Source organism: Cataglyphis hispanica, chromosome 22, assembly GCF_021464435.1.
Source record: "Cataglyphis hispanica isolate Lineage 1 chromosome 22, ULB_Chis1_1.0, whole genome shotgun sequence".
Lineage (NCBI taxonomy): Eukaryota > Metazoa > Arthropoda > Insecta > Hymenoptera > Formicidae > Cataglyphis > Cataglyphis hispanica.
The window spans coordinates 1,608,183-1,632,548 of NC_065975.1; the positions used below are offsets into that span (position 1 = coordinate 1,608,183).

General features: G+C 34.3%; 1 protein-coding gene across 6 annotated transcripts in view; it reads right to left on the bottom strand.

Annotated features, from left to right (window-relative positions):
- Positions 1 to 21,621, bottom strand: part of LOC126857593 (neurotrimin-like) — a 75,590-nt gene extending 53,969 nt beyond the window's left edge. For 5 of the 6 annotated variants that reach the window (XR_007688525.1, XR_007688526.1, XM_050607213.1 and 2 more), the window contains exon 1: positions 21,098 to 21,621. Coding sequence is in view for 4 of the 6 variants with exons in the window: in XM_050607212.1 (XP_050463169.1) it covers positions 21,098 to 21,176 (79 nt within the window). In the remaining 2 variants the exon portion in view is untranslated. Of the gene's footprint in view, positions 1 to 20,208; positions 20,298 to 21,097 lie in introns of those variants that run through there. The other variant, XM_050607211.1, reaches the window with a different exon arrangement.
- Between the last annotated feature and the right edge of the window lie 2,745 nt (positions 21,622 to 24,366).

The window sequence follows — 24,366 nt, forward strand, 5'->3', positions numbered from 1 at the left end:
CTTGCGCGATGACAGCAATTCGCGTCGGTGGCAGCAACGCAAGCATGTGTGTGTGTGTGTGTATCGCGTACGGAAATCAGATTAATTACCAAGTATGTAGGCGCGGAGAAGAGAGAAGGCTAACAAATCCAGGTACGAATTCTCATTTTGATAAGGTCGCCGGTCCGAGAGATCGAGTTGCTATGCGAATCATCGAAATACGTTGGCAAAAGGGAATGTGGCACAAAAGAGAGAGAGAGAGAGAGAGAGAGAGAGTGAATAGAATGCCGGGAACCTCAAGGCATTAAACTAGACATCTCGCGTGTCCCATAAACCGTAGGCTTTGATCCTAATCCCAACTAGAACCTAAGCTGTCGTCTGCCTAATCGAGTTTAGGCGCTTCGGATCCACTGCGTAATCGGCGCTCGAGACTCATACCTGATTATGCTGCCAGCTATTCGCAACATTGTTACCTATTGAATCGTGTAATAAATTTGCCGACATGAATAGTTGGAATCGTTGACAGTCGTTGGTTGAATGTAACCGTACTGATAAACGGGACTGACGACGTTTTGTATGAATTTATCGATATTGTCACAGTCAGAATTTAAGATCTCGCATAATACTTGATTCTGTACCAATAAAATGATTATAAAGTCACTATCAATACTTTGATGTGAATTATATTACTCCTAATAATCCACATTAATTAATAATATACGCGAAAAAAAAACTTTAATTTAAATATTAAAATAATTTTTCTTATTAATCGCCATGTTTTATATAAATATTTCTATATAAAATATTATCTATATAAAAAAAAAATTTCTATTTATTCGTAGATTTCGATTATTTTTTTCCGAAGAAGCTCGCATTCCTTTTAAAGTCATACGCGAAGTGTTAGTAGAATGAGTAAATATAATGTCAGCCATAGCGTGTCGCATCCGTTGGCATCAAAAGTATGTCAGCGTCGTCACTTCGTTCAGCATTGTTCTCGGTGGCGCTGATAGACGTCGTAACCATAATCTATAACACCCTAAGAATACGCTCCGGCTAATTAACATCGGAATGGGCAGGGAAGAGCGGCTGGCGGGTGCGTTTTCATTGCGCTAGCAATAAATCCAGGAAGCAGATAAGCGTTATCGCGGTCTTTCGCCAGCACCTATCTGTAGCAGTCGTGGTTTCCCTATTCTCAAGCAGACACACGAGGCTACTACACCACGTAACGCGGTCGCCATTGTGGCCGTTATAGACGATTCATCGATCGGTGGCTTGCCGAGATCGAAACGATCAAAGAGATAACATAATCGATTGCGATATCATGTAGCTATAAACGAGTTGTAAATTAAATATTTTTTACCAAATTCACTTTTTATCATAAATAATTTTTATATCTTATTGTTGGACCCCGCCGTTTAATGTAAATAATTAAATTGTTTTATTTTTGTATATTGGGAACATTATAAACGTATTTTTAAACGTTATTTGTGTGCGTAAAAAAATGTTTAATACAAATCACAAGTGCAATAATAATGATAAAAATAATAAATTTACTTAAATAAATTATTTTGATTGTATCAATTTTAGTGCCTACTTTAAAGTTTCTGTTACTTACCTCATATCTCATAAATAAAGTAAAGAAGAAACTACAGCTGCGAAACCATTATTTCCGTAATGGTTCTATACAAAAGAGTACATTCATCTACTAAATGTATTCTTTTTTAATAATTGATTTCTGCTTTACTTATTCAAGATAATGTTTGAAAATTTCATTCGTCTTACCGAAAATGTATAATGTAAAATAAATTGTATTGCATGAAAAGAGCATTATCCATTTTTAGAAAATTTGACGATTTTATATTATATTTTACAGAAAATTTTTCGAATATATGTCGACATTGTATAAAAATGTAACAATCAGACAAAAATTCATGTATTGTATATTGTTTTGCACTTTGCTCAATCATAAAAAACTTATGAGTCCTATTTCATTTCTTTCAACAAAATGTAAAACGCATTTGGTTACTCTCTCAAATATCTATCTAGAAGAAACAATTAATTATGGTCAAATAAGTTCCTAATTTAATTATAAAATTTGATAGTCGGGTATATTCATGATTTGACATTATTATTTTATTCCCAATATACAAAAATATTCATATTACTTATTACTGTATTGATTAAAATTACATAGAATCTAAAATTCAAAATATCGTTGACTTATAACAACTGATATTTATAACAACTAGGACTCACATCTAAAAAAGTATTTTAAAATTAGATTTCTCGCGGATCTTTAACGATCGTGATCTATAAGTGCTCTTAAGATAAGTCGCTTTTAGAATTGACCCATCACGATACGAGGCTTAATTGTTGGCGAAATAAATTAACGGAGTGCATGCGATGCGCTTTAATTTATTCATCATTTATCCACGTACAACTATTTCCGGTACAGTGACTATAAAGTATGTTGCTTCAGCATGAACGAAACAACTCGTCAGAAGGAAATGCTTGGGTATTACTAATGCAATTTACTAATGAATATCGAGAGGTCTATTGTTTATCGATAAATTTTGCTTCGCATAGTATTGATGAGAACTTGCGTACACGAAACGACAGAATATTCAAGGAGAAAAGTTTCGTCGTTACAGCATAATTCTAACTCGTGCTGCAAATTATATAATTCTCGGACTATTTATTGTATGTATAATAAAACAAAATTAAGAGAAAATTATTGCCCAAATAATTTTATTGCAAATAAATTCGCGAAATTTTACGTCGATATTAATATTTTGCATATTCAAAAAAACATGCAAGTATTTCTGATACAAAAGAAATATTTAAATTTAGAAAAGCATATTACATAGGAAAAATAATATTTTAAAAAATTTTTGAGAATTACTTATTCACAAGAGTCTTTTCCTATAATAATAATTTTTTTTTAATTAAATTTGCAAGCTCTTTCTTACATACATATTTTAATATTTTATATTTTTTTAATATGTACACTACTACACTTATTTAATAATAATTTACATTAGGTATTTTTAACGAGAGAATGTTATTTTATTAGAATGCTTTTTATCACGCACATTGGATTTCTCTTACATAACTTTGGCGACAGAACTAGGATAAAATAAGACAGCGTTATAATGTCTGCACTAAAAAATTGAAAGTGGATAAAAAATTTATTCGCGGACAATGCAAGTACGACGGTTTGATGCAATGCAACTGACAAACGTCAACAGCAATAACGACGCATTCAAATTTAAGTGGCGCACCTGCAACGACGAAATTGTCGTGAGATTAAATCCTCTACGAGTGTTGTAATCAGATCCAGGTAATAAACTTTCTATCTATAAATCCCACGTGCATTGTCTCTACCGCATCTCTACACAGCGCGCCTCACGCGTTCGTTTGTATCCCGCACACAATTTCGTTGTTCATGCGCGTTGCGCGCCTACGTATTCTTCCCTCCCCAGAACAATTACTGCGCATTTTAATTAAAAATTCTATTAATTCGCCGCGGGTTTATGCGAACGACCGTCGCGGAACAAATGACGCCGTTCCAAAGTATTAAAAGATAGTTTTAAGAGGCCGCGGGAACCGTTCCCACGTAATTCCCGTAAGGGAAGATCCCCGCGTAGCCGCGCACTGCGGAAAGCGTGCTCTCTCATTTTCTTTTTAATTTCTCCGTCTCTTTAACAAAGTGTTAATCCCACGGGGATCCGGGCAATGAACGGGAAGTTGTCAGAGTTTCGACTAATTGCGTTCGTGAATACGAAAATGCAACGGTGCGGGAAACTTCCCGGGGTGCATCGTGTCGTTAAAAAAAATTTTTTTTTTTCTTTTTTTAAAACTAGAACTATATATATTAAGCTTCGAAATACAAGTTTTAATAAAACTCTATTGTTGACACAACGCAAGCAAATCACATTTTAAGAACGAAAAGAAAAAATTAAAAAACCGTATTTATTAGTATATTTTAGAATATCTGGCGGATTCTCTCTAAAAATTTACGATGCACAATGCGGCGCAATGAAATTATATGTACGGTCGAACGAATATCCTTACTCGCGTGAAATATAGCTTAATTAGCAATTAGCTTGCAAAGTGCATCCGTAACAAAATACGGTCGCATCTGAATATCCAATTTACGTATTGATGTATGAGACCGTCAAAGCGGCAAAGTAATGTAGATATGAATAATAATTAATCGCCATGTACCGGAGAACTATACTGAAACTTAATGCATCTCATTATTACGGAGATCCGCGCGTTTCACGCCGCCAAAGAAACGTCCATATGCCTTGGCTTGTATATATCTGTCACAGATGTTTATATATATATATATATATATATATATATATATATATATATATGTATGTATAAATACGCTATGTCACTAGTTCGGGATTTGTAAAGGGGAACATCCTGGCGGTACACTTAGTACGGATAACAGCGACGTAAGATCTCGAGGTGGAGAACGGCGTAAAGTTTGAGCTTAAAACACAATTTAGCGACAGCGTGTCTTCTATATCCACGACGGAATAGGTAAGATAGTTTGCGGAAACAGGTGGAGCGAGGAAACTCGTTCGACGTAGCATCCTTTCCGCCTTGAGATTTTGCTCTCGAGAAAAATCTCGTCCGGAGAAAAATTTTGTTTGCCGGCGCATAGCAATTAACAGGCACTTGTGCTTCGCATCGAGCAAGCATCGTCGAGCTTTATTTACTTACCTTAATAAATAGTGTTCTAAGAGCGCGTACAAGCGTATTCTTTCCGACGCGATTCTTTATTCAAATATTTGTTTTTTTACTATATCATTGCCGATTCTTTTTTCACAAAAATAATCTTCAGAGTGCATGTTAAGTAAAGACTAACAAGATATTTGTCCATAATGATTTGTGGGTTTAATTGATCGCAAAAAGATTTGTACAATTATTTGTTGAAGATATGAAATAATTGAATATTTGTGATTGCTAAAACGTTAAGAATGCATTTCTTTTCTATTAAGCGCACTCCTTTGATACAATGAATAAGTTATATATTAAATTATTTCTTTTTTACAAATGAAAAGTTCTTTCTTTCCTATTTAATACACGTTTAATATCTGATAACTGTCTGATAGCAAATAATATTTTATTCATATAATGAAAAAAAAGTTCTAATTATGCAATTCTGAGATAGTATTTTTGACAGATTAAACTTTATTGTAATTTCATTTGCGTGAAATTACAGTTACTAAGATAAATAGTAGTTATAACAAAAGTTTTGGCTAAAATAATACGAGAGATTGAGAAAGATTGAGAATCATTGAATTGCGAAGTATTAAAATAACTCGCAACTACTCAAAATCTTATTTCTTTATCGTTTAATTACAATATCTATTTAAGGATTAAGTATTACTTTAGTACAGATAAAATAACACATTTTTCTAAAAACATTTTTGCACATTTTGTATTATTATACATACAAATCGTTTTGACATATTACTTATAAATTCTCAAAAAAGTATAAAAAATATTTTTAACAAATTTTCTTTTAAAGTATGGATACCGATTACAATTATTAAAAAATTTATTATTAAAAAGAACATAGTTTAAGTAAAAAAATTCTGCAGAAATATCTGTTATGCCTTACACACACACATTCTAGTAAAAACAAATTCAAATGTGCATTAATGTTTAAATTAAACTTTGCTGCATCACGTCTATCTTTTAATTTCTACGATCGCAAACGAATTTCGAGCGACGTGTCTTTTAGGCATTCATTGTTTGACTTACAATCATCGACGGAAAGGACAACGCGTATTGCACACCGTAGAACGAACCCGCCGCGATACAGTCACGACCGAGGGAAATCCGAACGTCCAACAAAAATCGATTTGGCGAGCCGGTGGGGAGCTCGCGATACCGGTAATTTGTGACACGCGATCTCGCACCAAATGAAAACTTGATGCCATCACGTGGATCTGGTTGGCGCCACGCAGACGTTCCGGTTATTTCATCGAGTTTTCCACGGTTTCCATACGCGCATATACCTACTCTTTTCTGCATCCCACCTTCTTAACAAATCAGAGTCTTAACTTCCGTGTGCGTGCATTATATCAAAGATTTGAAAGTACATCGTCCAAAATATTTTATACAATATTTTATAAGTACATCTTCTCGACCTTTGTTCAAAGTGATCAATGTGCAGAGTTAATAATTCAATTATTACAAGCTAATTTATATTCATATAATCGTTAATATGTCGTTATTCATGTATACTTATCGATTTTTACTTGCAACCGATATTGCCTCTCACTTTTGCTTAAAAAATCAAGCAAGCAATTTTTATTTTTTTGTTATCATAAATCTATACACGTATTTTGGCTACAACAAAGAGGATCCAGAGCGTTCCAAAATTTTCAGAACCGCGTGATGCGATTTTACGCACCTGTCGCACGTAACGAGCAACTCCCAGGTGTATGTGTGTATGCGTATGCGTCTGTGTGACACATTACACGAGCCTGCATGTATTACGGCCGACAGTCGCGTGCTCGCACAAAGGATCCCATTAGACGGTACGAGCACGCAGATCCTGCCCTTTGAACGTACGCAAATCAGTGACAAGTCGTGTACGAACAGGCACTCGAGAAACGGACTTCTGGAGGTACATCAAGGCACCAGGCATGTCCAAGCGTTCCTGTTCGCCATCCTCCTGGAAACACTTGTCTTGCTCTCCAGGAGAAACGGACCGATGGTGACACGGCGAAAATGGATTTTCGATCGCCCTGGCGAGCGAGCACGTGACCCTCCGTTCGACCTTATAAGAACGAAGAGCCAGCCGGCCAGAACCGATCTGCGTTAATGACCGACGAGTTTAATTGGCGAATAATGGGCTCGCGGTTTAACTACGAGCAGATTGTTCGACGTACCTATTTCTGCTTCAAACGCACTGGCTTTTCTTATAATAACATTGATGATTTACGTTTCAACAAATAGACACAATTCACCGTCTTAGGACACACAGTTTTAGTTATTTACGAAAGATACTCAATGTATATAAAACGTTCATTTCCTGAAAGAGGAATAATAATCAAACGTGAAATACACGAATTCGGCTATATATTATGCAGGATATTATAATATTATTAATTGCTCACAATCGTAAAATATAGATGTTCTAAATTTATAACTGTGTGAGTGTCGCGCTTATAATAATAATATTTAATGTAATTAATGTAGCGGTTAGATGCAAAAATAAACACTTTACATAATAATAATATCCGATATCTGAATATTTGAAAATAAATCTCAATAATTCGCGCAATATTTTATTTACGATATGACTCAACTGATATATTCCCTTAACAGGAAGCGTGCAATTTTATAGCATCCAGATTTAATTAAGAAATAATAACATACAATGTTATTTCTGTCAAAGCAAGATTTATTTTTAAACAGACATTTTATTTATTAAAGATTTTGTACGCCAGTTACTTTCGAGTGATCTAATTCAGTCAAAATGTTTATAAAATTTTATTTATATTAATTTTTTATTTAGCGTAAAATAAAAAATTTAAAAAAATAAAATAAAATATCAAACCGTTTGATAGATAGCTAAAGAAACTACTGCAAGATAAATAAATCGTCCCTTCATTCCAAATTGAAATCCAGCGGATATCGTTTGTTAATGCGATGTCGTATAATATCCAGACGAAATTAGACTTTAAGGACGAGAACGTCGCTCTCGCAAGCCCAGAAATCTCGTTCCGAGAAAAAGTGGACGGTCTGTGACAGTGGAAAATGGGATTTCGATCGTTTGCGGGACACCAAGCTGCCGCTGAAGAACGAGCTGTGGCCAGCTGCGGTGGATCGTAAAGTAGAACAGATGGACCAATCAAAACGAGAGAGAAGGAGAGACAAAGATCCCCGGCCCTTCCCCCCTTACCCCTATAATATTAAGCCAGGATATTAAACGTCTACAAAACGTTGAAGCGTTTCCGGGCGGATTCGCTGTCACCTTTTTTTTCCTCTCTCAAAGAAATAAAGGAAAAGAGCACCAAAGACGCGATGCCGCCGTAGAATTTAGAATGACGCGCTTCATGACGTAAACCAGGTAACTTGGTGCGCGACAATACACTGAGAGGCAGTCTCGTGCGAATGACGTAATCTTTAGAAGAAAGGACTTCGCGAGGCAATTCCTCATTTCCCAAGAATACAAAGATACGGAATATCTCTTGTAACGGCTGCATCTACGTTGACCAAACGATAAACTCCAGCAGTTTGTCTCTCTGCATTAAAAGTAATTGCCTACGCTATGCTAGCTGCCATTGAGTTTATCTTACTGCTTATAAAAAAAAAAAAAATAAAAATAAGAATAGAAAGGCCAAGATTCTCTCTTGTACATAAATTTCCGGAATGCTGCTAATGACCGCGACACTCCAAATGATTTTCAACGCACATCTCGAAACGGCTAAAAATCACGAATTGCAGTTGTATATACACGTACATATATCATGACACTACGATCACGGATATCACGGAAGATTAAATAAAACGAGCCACCTGGTGAGATCAAAGAAAATGCCAGTTGCGATTATTTGCGAGAGATGCTGTTGAGACTCGAGAATGCTACGTACGTTTTAGAGGGTGAAAGAAATAAGAAAATGCGAACGGGCGTTTCAAGAAATAGCCGACGAGTTTCATGACGATAATCAAATGACACGACAAAAGGAGCGACGCCAGGAAAATATGAGGCATTTGGCAGCGCGGGAAAAAGAGTACGGACATTCTGGGATGTCGTAAAGTCGCGCGCACGAGCTACGCGAGAGATAGGAGCGTCGAATGAGATACGTGGCAGCAGCACCGAAGGAGAATCGAGTAAGGAGAAGGAATCCGAGAGGAATGCGGTAAAGACCAACGGCCGCATGCACGTGCGATGCATCGAAATCCTTTTTGGATTGTCAAGTTTTTTATAGGATGGAGGAGGAAGCTTTTCTTCATCATCTGCGTTTTGACACAAGAAAATAATTTGCGCCAGCTATTGTGCGCCCGTCTTGCTTGTCGTTAACAAAAATTATTAGTTTTTATTATAGTCGCAGGTAGAAAGTGGAAGGTGATCGAGGCGACAGTTTATGTACATACAAACGAATCAGTATGGCAGATCTTGTGGAATTCCAAGATTTCAGGAGATATTAATTTATTATCTACACAAAAAATTCATTATCAACAAATGTACGATAATAAACTGTTGCGTCAAACATATGATTCATGTTAACATCAACATTTAATTAACCAGACAATAATTCTGCCGTGAACGGTTACTCGTGTTCCTTGCAACACAACTCAATAGTTTCAAACACTAAATGAATTAGTTCGTAGTCTACAGAGGACGACCTATATGGAAGTTAATAAAGCTCAAGAGAACTCTACAGAATAATTAGATATGCTTAGACATCTATCAATCAATTTTAAATTATTTAAATTATATTAAAATAATCTAAGATTAAAATGTATAAAAACAGAGAAAAAGAGAGAGAAAGAAAGAAACGATGGAAATTACAAAAAGAATTGAGCAAGCAAAAAAAAAAAAATTGAAAAATTCATTCTACTGCTGCCAACATCCCCTATAACAAGTTCAACGATTAACCGCAGTGAAATATGATCGCACCGAAATTTGCAGACAAATGGAACAAGAATAAAGCAAGTGCGAGGCAGTTCGCGAGCATTGAAGTGATAATCTGTAACGAAGTAGCGTGATACCGACAGCACGCGGCGCGCACATAATGATTGTTCAAGTAGACATGAGTGCAACTGGAGGAAAAGTTGCCGCGGCACGAATAGACTAATTAATTGGAGTTAAATAACTGAGACTATAAAATATTTGATGTGTTGGTAGTTTCGCGAGCGCGAGCAACAAAAATCGAGAATGAGTTGGCGGACAGTCTTAGCGACTGAGAATTCAAAATCCCGAATTGGGAAAGGGCAGATGGGTACCTTTAATGAGCTTGATAACGAGAGGTTACATAGTCTCTCGGCCCTATAGCTTGCCGACCCACTGCTTCTATATCTCGCTCACCTTTCTTCCTGCCGCTGCTCATTGATTTCACGGCGCAACGGGGTTAATCGCGCTACGAGAATTTCGTATTTCAACGGGTTTTTAGCCTTCACTTAAGTTTAAACACTTCTGTTCGGGAAATATGCCGTTAATTGGGCTCTTGATTTTACTTCCACTTATCTGCCGGAGTGCTGGAAAATCTTTCATCGATAGTTCCAATCGAGATTCAAGCTTTACATGAGTTTTGAAAGAATTCTGCGTTATTCTATGTATGTTGCGAGAGTAGAGACGTTCCATGCTTCAAACAACCTTTGATTTTATGCATTACATCTATTGCTCGAGATTCTAATTTGAAAGAAGAATAGAACTGGGTCGAATAAAATATGGCTGCGCTATAAGATCTTGTACAAATATCGTTTGGCAGTTATCGCCGACGTTTTTACCCGCGCGATTCACTTGTAAAAATATTCTCTCAGTTTTCTTAAGACACATCGTTACAACAGGCACATCTAACTTTTTCGCACGTGTTAAGAATGAATAATCGAGTGTTCTTCATTCGCACGCCTGCCCTACGTGCAAAAGGTGTAATGCGCCGTGACTAAAGCGCGCGCGGAGAAGACTCACGTCGCGGAAGCGCGTAAACAGCGGTAGTTGTAAAATGTCGAGGAAAACAACGAAGGGTCTTGCTTCTCGTCCGCATCGTCGTTTAAACGACGTCTCCGACGAATAGATTCATTCTTGCAAGCGATGATGCTGGTCGTTATGGTCCGCGCGAATTGTCAAACTGGTCGTTTAACGCGGGCATAAAGGCGAGTCTCCCTGCTTCGAATCAACGCCGGCGACAAGTTCGACCGCACTTGGCGACAATGTTTGAGAACAATCCAACGACGAGATATAGTCCAAGTTCGTTCGAGCGTGAACGTGCGGCGCAACGTCGCAAAAGTTGTTCACGCCTCGATCATCCCTCAAACCGTCCCCGTATTCCGGAAACGCAACTGTTGACACATCGAATGGCGAGCTTTTGCATTGACGCTAAAAGAGCCGTAAAGATGCGCTTCTATACCATCATCGTTTTATCGTCTATGTAAACTGTCAAATCGACGAATTTTCGATCCCGAAAAATCCGACTGCGCTTGCCAAAAAAATCGAACGATTGCGCATTTTCGAAAACTGTCGCGATCACGCACCGTCTCGGTCAGCGACCAAGCGAGCGTGCGGATCTTTCATAACTCGGTTTTGTGATTTATTGCATCCTCGGTGATTTTTCATCGGGCAGCCTACGAAATAAAGTGATTGATTGCGCGCGAAAAGGAGCGACAATGAATGCGACCGAGAAAGAAAGAGAGAGAGAGAGAGAGAGAATAGAATATATTTGTCAAGATCTCTCCCCGGGTAGATCGTTAATTTACGATTGTTAATTCGCGAAGGAATCACCACGCTATGGGTAGCTAGCATAAAGACGAAGTTAGTTCGGCCAAATGATAAATTTACATGATGTACAATATAGCTATTAATGTTTTGTTAATCAGCAGTAAGAATTACGGTTAGTGGCACAAGAGTATTTGATTTTCTGTTAATGAAATTATGTGATTCAGAAGAAAATACAATTGCCATCAACAATTTTTGTATATATTTTCCAATATCTTATTTCAATTTAATGTGCTAGCAATATTTTAAGAGCAACTTGTTTTTTACAGTTTCTATTTCAAAATATTAAATAAAAAATTATTTTTATGTATGTAGGATATTGTGTTATTTTATTTAAGACAAAAAAATCTTTATAAAATTCCGTTAAAATAATTGCTGAAATTTTTAAATGCATAAATAAAATATTTATTTAAAAAGTTATATTTCTTTCTAGTCAATGTTACATTTTTTATTACATCAATAGGATTGATGCATCAATCCTATTGATGTAATAAAAAATGTAACATTGACTAGAAAGAAATATAACTTTTTAAATAAATATTTTATTTATGCATTTAAAAATTTCAGCAATTATTTTAACGGAATTTTATAAAGATTTTTTTGTCTTAAATAAAATAACACAATATCCTACATCCTGCATCCTTGATGCATCAATCCTATTGATGTAATAAAAAATGTAACATTGACTAGAAAAAAATATAACTTTTGACTAATGAATAGGAATTAACTAATGAATAGAATTGTTTAAATATAAAAAAAATAAGCATTATAGAACCTGTCACGAATACAACGCATTTGCATGCAACATTAACATAAAAAGTATGGTAAAATAAATAATCAGGTTGATTCAATCTATGGAGCACTTTTTTTACGTATAAATTTTTGGGTTATCTTTTTTATGTTAAAAATTATTTTAGTGTTAATAATATTTTTTTAATTATAAGCAGTTGCAAAAAATCTAAGAATTTCTGAGATAATTAAATTTTTAATAATTTTTTAAAAAAATTTTTATTTTTAATAAATATAATATTTTATTATTGTATTTATAATATTAATATTAATATTAAACTCTTAAAATTGTATTCTAAAAATTTGACAGATATTTTCCTTTCCTTTCTGTTGTATCATAAAAGTATCATAATCGATATATGAAATGTCATCTTTAGAATTTATTAGATTCATGCAAATATAATGTGTAAAATAATTGGCGATAAATCTCTCTGCTATGTACAAATATATGAAAATCTAATTCTTAAATACTAAAAATAATCGTATGAAAGAAATGACAAAGTGTAACTAATGTCCGTTATAGATCAACCATGACCACTCTCTCGACATAAAAGCCGTGTATACGTATAGAAAACGAGAGAAACGGTACAACAATGTCAGAATTACGAAGCGGTATTACATTGTAGGCCGACGATGAAAATGCGGCAATGATAAATGCTCCTTTTCCCTTCGAACGAACGTCATTAGCGTTGCCCTACGATTTATCATTGGTAATTAGCCATGAAATTCTCGTAACATGCAAGTATTTAGCATAACTGAGAAAATATGAAGAATTGCATATATCTAACTCAGAATACAACAAACAACGATAAGGAGAAACAGATATGGTAAAAAAAAATTACGGAACATTACACTTGTGCTAACAATCAAAGATTGCAGAGTTAATAAGAAGATCCGAAACAAGTTAACATAAAACTTGTATTGACTTTCATATTTTTTTAGACATAAAAAATCACATATTTTTATATTATTCATTTAAATACGTATAAATATTTTAGATCTTATTTTATATAATACAAAGTGGGTTCAAACGTTCCGTAAAATCTTCAAGTCTGGCCGTTTGGGCCTACCCTATATATATTTATTTCAAGCAAAGTGTATTATGTTAAATATTGTTGCGTTAATTTTTTAAAAAGATTTATAAAAGATTTTTATATACTCAAAAATTTTTTTCTGAAAATTTTCTTTTTTCTATAAATAGCAACAAATGTTTTAGCGGTATCTTATCTGCTTTTAGTTTGATCTATAAAATCGTGACAGAAATTGCACTTAATAAATCTCCTTAATAAAATTATGTCACAACACTGACTAATAGATATGACCTATAAACCGATTTAAGATTAAATTTTCATGTTACAGAGAGATAAAGTTATAATTATTTTCTGTAACATGCATATATACTGTACTGATCGAAGTTAACAAGTATATGAAAATCCTGCAATTATAGTTTCACAATATAAACGTCAATAATATGAAGTGTGTATGAGATTGATCCAAATATATATATATATTTTTGGATCAATCTCATACACACTTCATATTATTGACGTTTATATTGTGAAACTATAATTGCAGGATTTTGATATACTTGTTAACTTATATATATATATATATATTTCAACTAGCACATATTATAAACATCGTTTCGAGGATATGATAAAATTGGTGATTGCGGTAACAGGCGTTTATAAAGGTCGCGAAACCGTAAAATTGAATTAAAACCGATGACAACGTTCGCTTCGCCAGATTCCCAATAACGTTACTGTTATAGCACATGCATTTTTCCGCCTATTCGATGAAACGATCCAATTTCGTCGGGTTCTACTATATCGGTCGATCGTGGGAGAAAAGCATATGGCATTCGCTCGCGCGATGGCTATTTGCGTGACAATTAGAAGGAGACAAATGTAGCAAGCCAGTAGCGAAGGTGCGTGCAATTCGTTTCGTTGTCATCGTCGTCGAAAAGCACGCTTTCGCACAACGACACGCGGACATCACTCCGCGAGAGAGAAGTTAAAAGGTCATTAGCTGTGAATTCGCGGTAGCAAACTCAAAACACCGCCATAATTTACGCGGCCCTGTCCCACTCGACCCCGTCGCGAGATCGTATCACCTCGCAGGTGTCTAGCCTGCATTCTCGCGAAGGGACATGCACATGCGAGCACGGAAATGCTGTTTAACAATTCCATTCTTGCAATGAGAAAACGTTTCGCTTAACTCTCCGCCAGTCCCGAGACTAACTCCGCGAGTTTATGGAAGAGAATGGAGTCTTCAATTCCTCGCGTACCATGTTGTATCTATCTAACTAATTTACGCTCTATGATATACAATACAAGAAGAAATTTGTATTATACTTTTTGATGTTCTATAAATAATATTAATATTCTCAATCCTCTCTCAATATAAATTTAGGCAAAAAATAAAAATTTTATATATTATTATTATTATAGGATTAAATACATATAGGAAAATCCGTGAATTGTTCCAAAATTTTATGTTTATAAAAAAACTATAAATATAAAATATATTTGAATACATCTGCTGTATATACTACTGCTGCATTTCCTCCTTCGTTTATTTTCTATTTGACAATTAGTCGAAATATTCGTGCTCGATATTTTATATGCCAATAAATATTGGCTCTTGGCAGTCAAAGAACAAACGAATAATTCTCTAAAAGACTAGCATGAAAACCTGATAAAATTCATGTAGTTTTTTTTCAATTCTGGTAGTTTTTTTGTAAAATTGCTGTAAAATAATATATTTTTTAAATCTAGTTATTATTGAAAAATAAATTGCTGTTAAAATTGTTGTGTGTTAAAATATCCACGGCATATTAAATCTTATCTTTGTAATAAAAAAGATATCTTAAATATAACTGTATATATAAGTTATATATATATATATTATTCTATCTACACAAGAATTTTAAAAGAAGTAAAAAATCTTTAAGCCATTTTATATATAGTCTGAATAAAAAACCTGATAACGTCACAATGTTAGACGCATGAGGGAGAAGGATTTTATCGGCCAATGGGGCTCGTTTAAGTCATTAGCTTAGGAGTCTAAGCGCGTTCGTGTTGTGCACCTATGCCGACGGCGTGAAAAAAATTAATTTCGCGATAGCACCGAGCTAATTGTGAGGTGCACTTTGAAGTCGCCCTCAATATATCAAGATGCACCGAATGCATAAACATATCACTGCTCTCTATCCTAATGAATTTCCCGCGCAATTTCAATAAATCTACCATTACATTATTTTCGTTCTTAGGAATTGCATCTACATATTAAAAAATTTTATTATTACGTTAATATCTTCAACGATTGCTTCTCTGTTCTTTTTATTTGCAAAGCAAATAATCATGTTTTATATAATTAAAAAAAAAAGTAATATTTCGAACAGTAAAACAATAAAGTTTCAATAATATATAAAATTTGAGAAAAAGTTTCACCTATTATTCTTAAATCTGGGAATAAAACTTTATCTAACAATAGCATTAAAATTGATAAGTTGAAAAAGTTAAAGAGGTTCAAAATAATACCGCTCTCAAATGCACCATTCAACTTTAACCGCAAATCAGATGAGAGCAAAATAATTAAAAGACTTTATGTGGTATAACTTACTCGTCGAAATATGATATAAATTTTTTGTAATCTTGTAATAAAAATATTCAGTATATACATTTTGATGTTTTATGAAGTGTCACATTACTTTCAAATAAATGAAGACCCGTTATTTATTTATTAGAATGTAAATTATATATATATATATATTACTTTTCGTTTGTGAGTTTCATCTTGTATTCTAATTTTTCTAATTAATTAGAATGTTACATATTCTGTTAATTACAATGTTACATATTTGCAGTTAGAAATATAAGCAAAGGGAACAGGTCTTTAGATATTAAATACAGACTGCGAGAAATACATAAGTTTCTAAGCTTATCATCATCTTTAAAAAGCGCTTCTATCATAAGCGAATAGCGTTGATGCACTTTGAAGCTGTGAACCGCGTGCACTCGCGTGTCATTATACATTCCCCTTTGCTCATGCCAAAAAGTAGATGCATGAGACATGATGGTGCGTGCAACGAAAAAAAACGCCAAAAAACTGAGAACCACATACCTACCGAAGCTAAGGTGTGCCAAAGCGTGTGTGTTGACTGCGCATATTTATCTAACGTACGCGTCCGTATTTCGCTACTACGGAGATTTCGGAGCGCGAAGCACTCCAGAGTTGCTAGTTTAATACCGATTCCGCGTGCAAATACGCGGGGGTGTGTCGACAGTGGTTTGCTGTTTGCGAATTAGGTGCAATCAAACGCAAAATCGCACTGGCAAATATCACACGATTTGCCAATCACAGATTCCTGCAATTAATTGCTCGACGCGATACATTATTAACAAAAGACAGTTTTACTACGTTGAGAAAGTATAGGCTTCTCTCTTGGAGGCACACTGTAATGTTATCATAATCTTCCTACTGCATTTTGTTATATTTTAACTATAAAAGTTATTTATTATACATTTTTAAAAGTATTCCGTTCAGTATTTATTTGTTATTTTATTATTATTTTTTATACACGATGTGCAAAATAAAAAGTACTAATTTGAAATACAAATACTCGAATATTTGATAAAAATTGATAAACATTTCATATTTTTGTCTCGTATCTAGATTCTTTTAGTCATATTTTGTTACTTGTATTACTAAAATTTTTAATAAAAATTTTATAAAAACTCACGATATGTTGTATTTAAATACTATTGATAATAAAACTTAACAATTAGGCTTTAAATTAAGTATCAGAATTAAATCTCTATTTATTTAAACTAAAAAAGAAGCTTTCGATATCTTCTTATATTTATAAAATTCAATTTATTAAAATTTTAATTTTATATATTTTTTATGAATTTAATAGAGAAGTAATTTTCCATCTCAGATAATAATTTTAAGAAGAATAAAACATTTTAGACTCATCAAAAAATCTGTCATTAATAATTAATGTATAATAATAGAAATTGAACAGTCTGCATTAATAATACATGACAGTAAGGAAGAAATTCATGATAAAAGCGTATGTCCTTTCCAGTGTGAATAAAATATACGTCGGCACGTCAATCATACGCCGTCAGCCGTCACTTCAAAATAGGAAATATGCGATAATTGTTCCGCTTTCTCAAACTATGTACTTAACAAATCAAATTGCTCCTTGTAACGTCAGGGAACTGACGTTTCGTATTTGAGGAACACTTATTTTAGCAATTAATTTAGCCCTTCCATTACCAGATTGCTTGTTGCAAACATCATCTCGATCAAAGTACAAAATTCTACGATCAATTCAAACTTCAAATGAAGATAATGTAATGAACAATTGATACCTCGTCAACGCCTGTTGTACAGTTATGGAGAAAAAATCTATAGAATCTAGAATTTATTAAAGTCCAAAAATTTATCTTTCATAAAAAAACAAAACAAAAGATAACTTTACATAATTGACAGAATAGATACACGTAATCTAACAATAAAGGCGAACGAATAAATGCGATTTTTAAAAGAAATATGAAACTGCAATTAAAATCGTATTAAAGATAAATATAATACTGCAATTAAAATCGTATTTTCAATGGCATTATTATGAATAAATAAAGCCTACGAACCATTATTTTGAATAATAAAAACTATGACATAACTTTAAGTCCCTCCATGTAAAGTGTATTTATGATCATTTTATGTCATATTTTTTCAATTAAAATAAATTGCGAATAATATATAGAAATTTGGATAATCTAATATACTCGTCTTTTTAACAAAATTTTAAAAATCTAATTTTATCATAAGCAACAGGAATTTTTATTTTACTAATTATTATTTCTTTTAATATTTTCGATGCTTATATATCATCTATAAATTTTTACAAAATAAAAAAATTCAAACTCAAACAGCTATTTTGCGATAATAAAATGTTGTAAGTCAAATTTCACGCATATTTTTATAAATTATAAAAAAATTAGCTTTCTAGAAACAGATAAACTGATTTTTAATTATATATAGATCAGTAGCATATAGAGTTTCCACAAAAATATCAATTTAGTTAAATGCCAAAAAATACACAAAATCGAGATTGTTCCACGTACAAAAAATTGGAAATGGATGCTCAGAAAATAAAGCTCAAATTTCTATGTTTATTCGCAAATATACATAAAACGCACTTGCGTCTAAAATATCTATTTCATTCGCGAGCGATAAAAATACCCGCGAGCTGATAACTTTATTCCGACCCGTCGTGCATAAATTAAGGCTATAACAATTTTGAGAATCGCAAGTGTATGCGGCTTTTATCAATATCACATTGCGAGAGGCATTCCAGCGGAAGTAACTCACGTGACGTGACGACTATATTTAAAGGTGCGAGTGTTCGATTACGAGTCTTATCGTGCGTATCGAGGAGCAACGTGACGCAATCCGAAGACGCTGATTAAAAAGCAGGGTACTTCGTCGTAGCGATATATCACAGGTAGGGGGATTCGCAACTAATTCGGGACTAATTCGGACGGTAAGATGCGGACGATTAACGGGAGAGCAAAGCCAAGTAGATTTACGAAGCCTTCGGTCGTCGGCGCGATAATTCGGCCTTAAGTCATTAGACTCCCCCGCGCGATTACGGCGCAAGCCGCGCATAATGGCGCCGGCGTATTTCAGTAGCTCCTAATCTGGCTGACATACCACGTGCCGACGCGCGCCGCGCGCGTCCGGGAAATCTCGCGATTACTCCCCTTTAAATTTCTGCCGTTTGTCTCGCTGGCCCGCGACGTAAGAATAATCGCTTGGGCGCGAATAAACGGATGATCTCCGGCACGATCTACGAAGTGTCCCGTCCGATGGCTAAAGAACCCATTTCCCAGTCGACTTGCCGTGAAAGAGAGAATAATTATTATCACGCGAAAGAGGATAAGGGGAGCTCATTGGACTAACTTCTGCCGTGATAATTTGTACCTGCCACGATTCGTATAAGCGATTGCGGCGGGGGATGGAATGGCCACGAGAAAACAGGCGAAAGAAAGGGTACCAATATAAATGCCGAGGAAAGAACAAGTTAGGAGAGAGGAAGAGAGAGAGGAGATATATATAATGTCGACTTTATACGTTTCCATATGAATGCACCTATTTTCATTTTATATTCTCGTTTACGAGCAAATGCAATCTCAGTCGATACAAGGAAATCTTCAATAAGAGACTATTCGTCCTAGAATAATGTTAGGTTTGAAGGATCCCGCGCGTTGTATTATAGTGTCATAGAGCGAGGAAAACTGAGCAAAGAGGTGCGGCTGATTATGATTCGAAACTCGTCGCAAAGAGTTTTATATATTTATAATTTATAAGAGTAAATTTGTGTTACAATATCGCAGCACAATCCGCGTTTCCGCGGGATCGGAGCAAAGCGAAAGCGAAGCGATACGACGTTGCGACGGCTAGGGTGGCGCGGAATAGGTGACTCGATCGCAGCAATCTCGTTCGTTTAAATTACAGCCGGCCCGTAATCACCCCCACCGACTTTTATCATTCGCGTAATAAACAAACCGCAATCGTAAAAGCCGCCCGTAAAATTCCGCCGAGGGAGGGACCGCGCGACAATGCAGTTAATACTCGCATGCAGAAACCCCGTCGTATGCGAAACAGTCGTAAAACAGTGCGACTGTTTTACTCTCTCTCTCCGTCTCTCGCGAGGATCGCCAAAATCTCGATCGTAAGGATCTCGAACGTTAATCCCCTCGATCACGAGGATTATGCGTTTTCGGTGCGACGCCGCGAGATTATGACGATATCGAAGACGGCAAAAAACGAGGAAAAAATTCACTAAGAGGGAGCGTATCACAATTGCATATATCGTGCATAACGTCGTTCGGATCTCGTGCAGAGAGCAGTGCGGGGGAGATCATGTCGGGCGAAGATACTCGGACATTTACCTGATGACGGATCGTTCAGCGCGGTTACCCATGTCGCGATGCAGAACACCGGGATCGCGAGAACGTGGAGCATATTGTTACGTCGACGACGCGGCTACGTCAACTGAGGAGTAAACGCCGGGCGCCGCGACGCGTACCGGTCCACTTTGCCGCCAAGCACGCGGGCGCCTGCGTGCTGCCTCGTTCCATGCGTTTTGCGACTTTCTATCCAAGGGGCTTACCTTCGGGGACCGGATATTTGTGTTTACTATCAAGAACGATTCAAAGATGAACATGGCAAGACGCAAAAGCATGCATTTTGCGAGTACATTTTAGGAAAAAGAGAAATTTATAATGTAATTGCATGAAGTGTGAATGTATTATATAGATAAATTACTTATTATAAGCTCTTATCATTAATACTTTCTCAAAATTTTAATAATATCGAAAAATTTCTCGGCAAATTATCGACAAAATTTTATTTTGAGAGATACATGAATAATAAATGAAAATACGATCAAAATTTGAAATTGCACGAACAAAATATTTTCAACATATGAAGTCCGCGAAATGAATGTATTTTTAATAAATGGTCGATATATCACGGCTTTTCACTTCAATTATTCGATTCGACAATTTGTGTATTACGCGCTCTCTCGATCCAAAAATGATACGCAAATTATATGAGCAAATTAAATGTGCAAAAAAGGCACGATGCGAGATATTTCAAAAATGAAGAATTATTTAAAAAATGTTACAATTTTAAATAACTTCAAAGGTATTTCAAAATAAAATATAAAATTTTTATATTCACATAATGACGTGAAATGTATATCACCATCGCGGAGATGAATCATCGATTAATTTTACAAATAACGATAATAAATTAAATAAATTATGAATTGCTTACCCCAAGTTGCTTTATCATTTTCTGATGTCTCGGGCCTTTTCCTCTCTTCTTGTTCACCAGCTGTTCTCTTACAACTCATTCACGACACTCGAAAACAGTGTTAATTACGATCACGCGCGCACTAATCAGCAAAACACAACGATCGCGCGACACTTTGCACGGCACCCCCGACGTTAATCACACGCAACGCGCATTATGCATATTACACTTTATTATGTACGTATATTACGACGGGAAAACAACGGGCGAAAACTCACGAAGTTACTATTCGTTTAGCATTAGAAAATCGTGCCACTTCAAGCGTCACTCGCATTGCCATTTCTATTGCTAATCAGTTTTTATACATTCATATTTTAAGGCAATTTTACTCTCTCGCTTTGTAATAGAAGTAACAGAATTCACGAGTGATAATTAAAAATAAAAACGTTTACGAATAATCGTTAATATGTGTAATAATCGTAAGGAGTAATAACGTTTCACACAACGACGACACACGCTGAGCAACTCGCTGCTTCTCTGCCCGACTGACGCCGCACGAATGACAACAAGGTAACATATGTAAACACTGATACTCGAAGCGTGACATTGCGTGATTGTTGATTCTCGTTGCCAAAGTATACGTATATATATTGAATATAATACAAAACAAACTTCAGAACATCAGAATATACATTCTATCTTTCCTTGTAATTTATTATTAATAAACGATCGATATACCCCGCGGCTTTACATTACGTGAATTACTTGGTTTTGCAATTCGATTACAGTACGGTATCTTAAAATAAAGTATCGGAAAAGAAAAAATTTGCCGTCAATATCACAATATCGCAATGAAACGATCACTTATAATTTCAATATCTATTGTGCTTCAATTTTTGTTTCGGGTGAATAAATCACACGAAATACTCGTATCAATAAAACTTTCGCTTCTCATACTTATAAGTTATTAATTTCATTAATTATAATAATCGTCGCAAATCGTCGCGTTTGCATCTCCTAGCACCTGTTGCGATCGTGTTATGAGGATAACGCTATTCGCTCGAGTCTCGTAACACGAATGGCAGCAAGATAAACGCGCGTATACAACATACAACAGCGTGCTATACATCGCAATGTATATATTTGTGTTCTCTCTCTCTCTCTCTCTCTCTCTCTCTCTCTCTCTCTCTCTCTCTCTCTCTTTCTTTATAACAAAAAATTGACAATTCTTCTACGGAATGTTATTATAAAGACAATTATTATTAAGAATAATTTTTATAATATAAAATGGCTATTTTTATTAAATAGATATTCTATAATATAACTATTGAATCACATAAAATTATATATGCCAGTTGTATGAAATTAAGATCGCGAACGCATTTGTGATTAATGTGTCAAAAATTTTCTCTTAATTTATATAAGAACATATGCAAGAAATAAATCTTGTCCAATTATGTATAAGTCTACTTTTATTCCGATTAATGAGTACGTCTATCGAAAAAGTTGAGAAAGAGCGAGTTTGCATGATAATTACTTCCACAATAATTACGTTGTCTTGTAATCGTTCTAAAGGATCTTATTTCGTTCTAAACAAGAAGTATCTGCTTCTTGTTAAGCAGTGACGAATTTTATAATATCTTGATATTTGTTTTACACGAAGAAGGTTTTAATTAATAAGAAACCTAACTATATCATTTTCGATGTGCACTTATTTATTAAGAATCTTCAGATGTATTTAATATACATTCTGCATATAATTTTGTTTTGTATTATTTCCTTCACATTGCATAATTATAAAAGAGAATATAACATGAATGCATTTAAATTAATGTCTATAAATTATTGTCTATAATGATGAATGGCTAATTATTTTATCCAGAAAATAATATTAGCAATGGTTGATATCAGTCAATTAACTTAAAATCATATGTTAATATGTCATTTATAATAATATATTTATCGTAATAAATACATTATTAATTTTTCTTTTATTAAAGATATTAAGATATTTATATTTATATAAATTAGAAAAGAGAGAGGACTCATTTTCAATCGATTCACATAATATAAATTTTATTTATTTGTATCATTTTCTGTATTATGTATAAAATAAAAACGTTATAATTTTGACATACATAATATCTTATTTTGTTTTGAATTTTGTGCTAATCCTATTTCCTCATCCTATAATTATAAATTAATCAGATTTAAATGTAAATTAAATTATCTAACATGTAACGCAAAGTTGATGTTATGAGTTGCTTGTGAAAATATTAAAAGCTTTATATTGCACTTTTTGGTATTATTTTTGTGATATATATTAACTTTATATATATATATATAAATTTTTTGGTATTGTATATTAACTTTAAATTTTCTGCTAAACGAGAAATGGTCAGAATTGTTTTTGTCGGTTAGTATAAGTTTCAAATTTTTACTGCATGATGCAGAGATCAAAAAATATATATCTATTTTAACAATTGAACAATTAAAATTGTTACGAGATGTTGTTTTGAATATATACGTTTTATTTTTTGATATTTATATAGCATATTGGAACAATTATCGGAAATTTCTTTCTTATTTAAATAAATATTTCTATAAATCTTGAAATAGCAATTTACGGTTTTACTCAGGAAAGAGATTGATTGATTGAGATTTGTAAATATTAGCTAAAACTAAGGAATTGTATATTATTAAAACTTTGAAAATACTGTCAGAATAAATACAAAGCAACTATCGATAAAACACAAAGCAGTTTATCGATGCATCGTTACGGAAAGCAATTATTTGTTTTTGCTGCTCCTCTGTAACTTTCTACGCTTCGATGCATCAGCGAATTGTCCACTTTACCACCCGTAGCGTGATACGTACGCAATATTGCTTTTTTTCGTATTTGTTTTTTTCGTCACCATTTTTTCCGGACTAGTTTGTGATACACACTCATGCAGAAAAAATCCCTTCGCGAAGTTCCCACGCGTTCGATCGTAGCGGAAAATTCTATTTCTGCATGTCTGTCTCTGCATATTGAAATACATATATATAATGCAACATTTTATCCAAACGCTAAATATGTAGTAAATAAATACTGAAATCGGAAAAGACATCTGTGGCATAAAGTGAAATAGTGCAACCCCTATCAACGATTTGTTCCTTGAAGAATTGCGATAGAAGTAGCTCGCGTGATAATTCATGCTCGCTGCGGATACTATTTTCAGCACGCGTGCCACTTGATGGAATCGCACCTCCGGTTCGGCGCCATTACGTACAATTGTTTTCGCTTATTA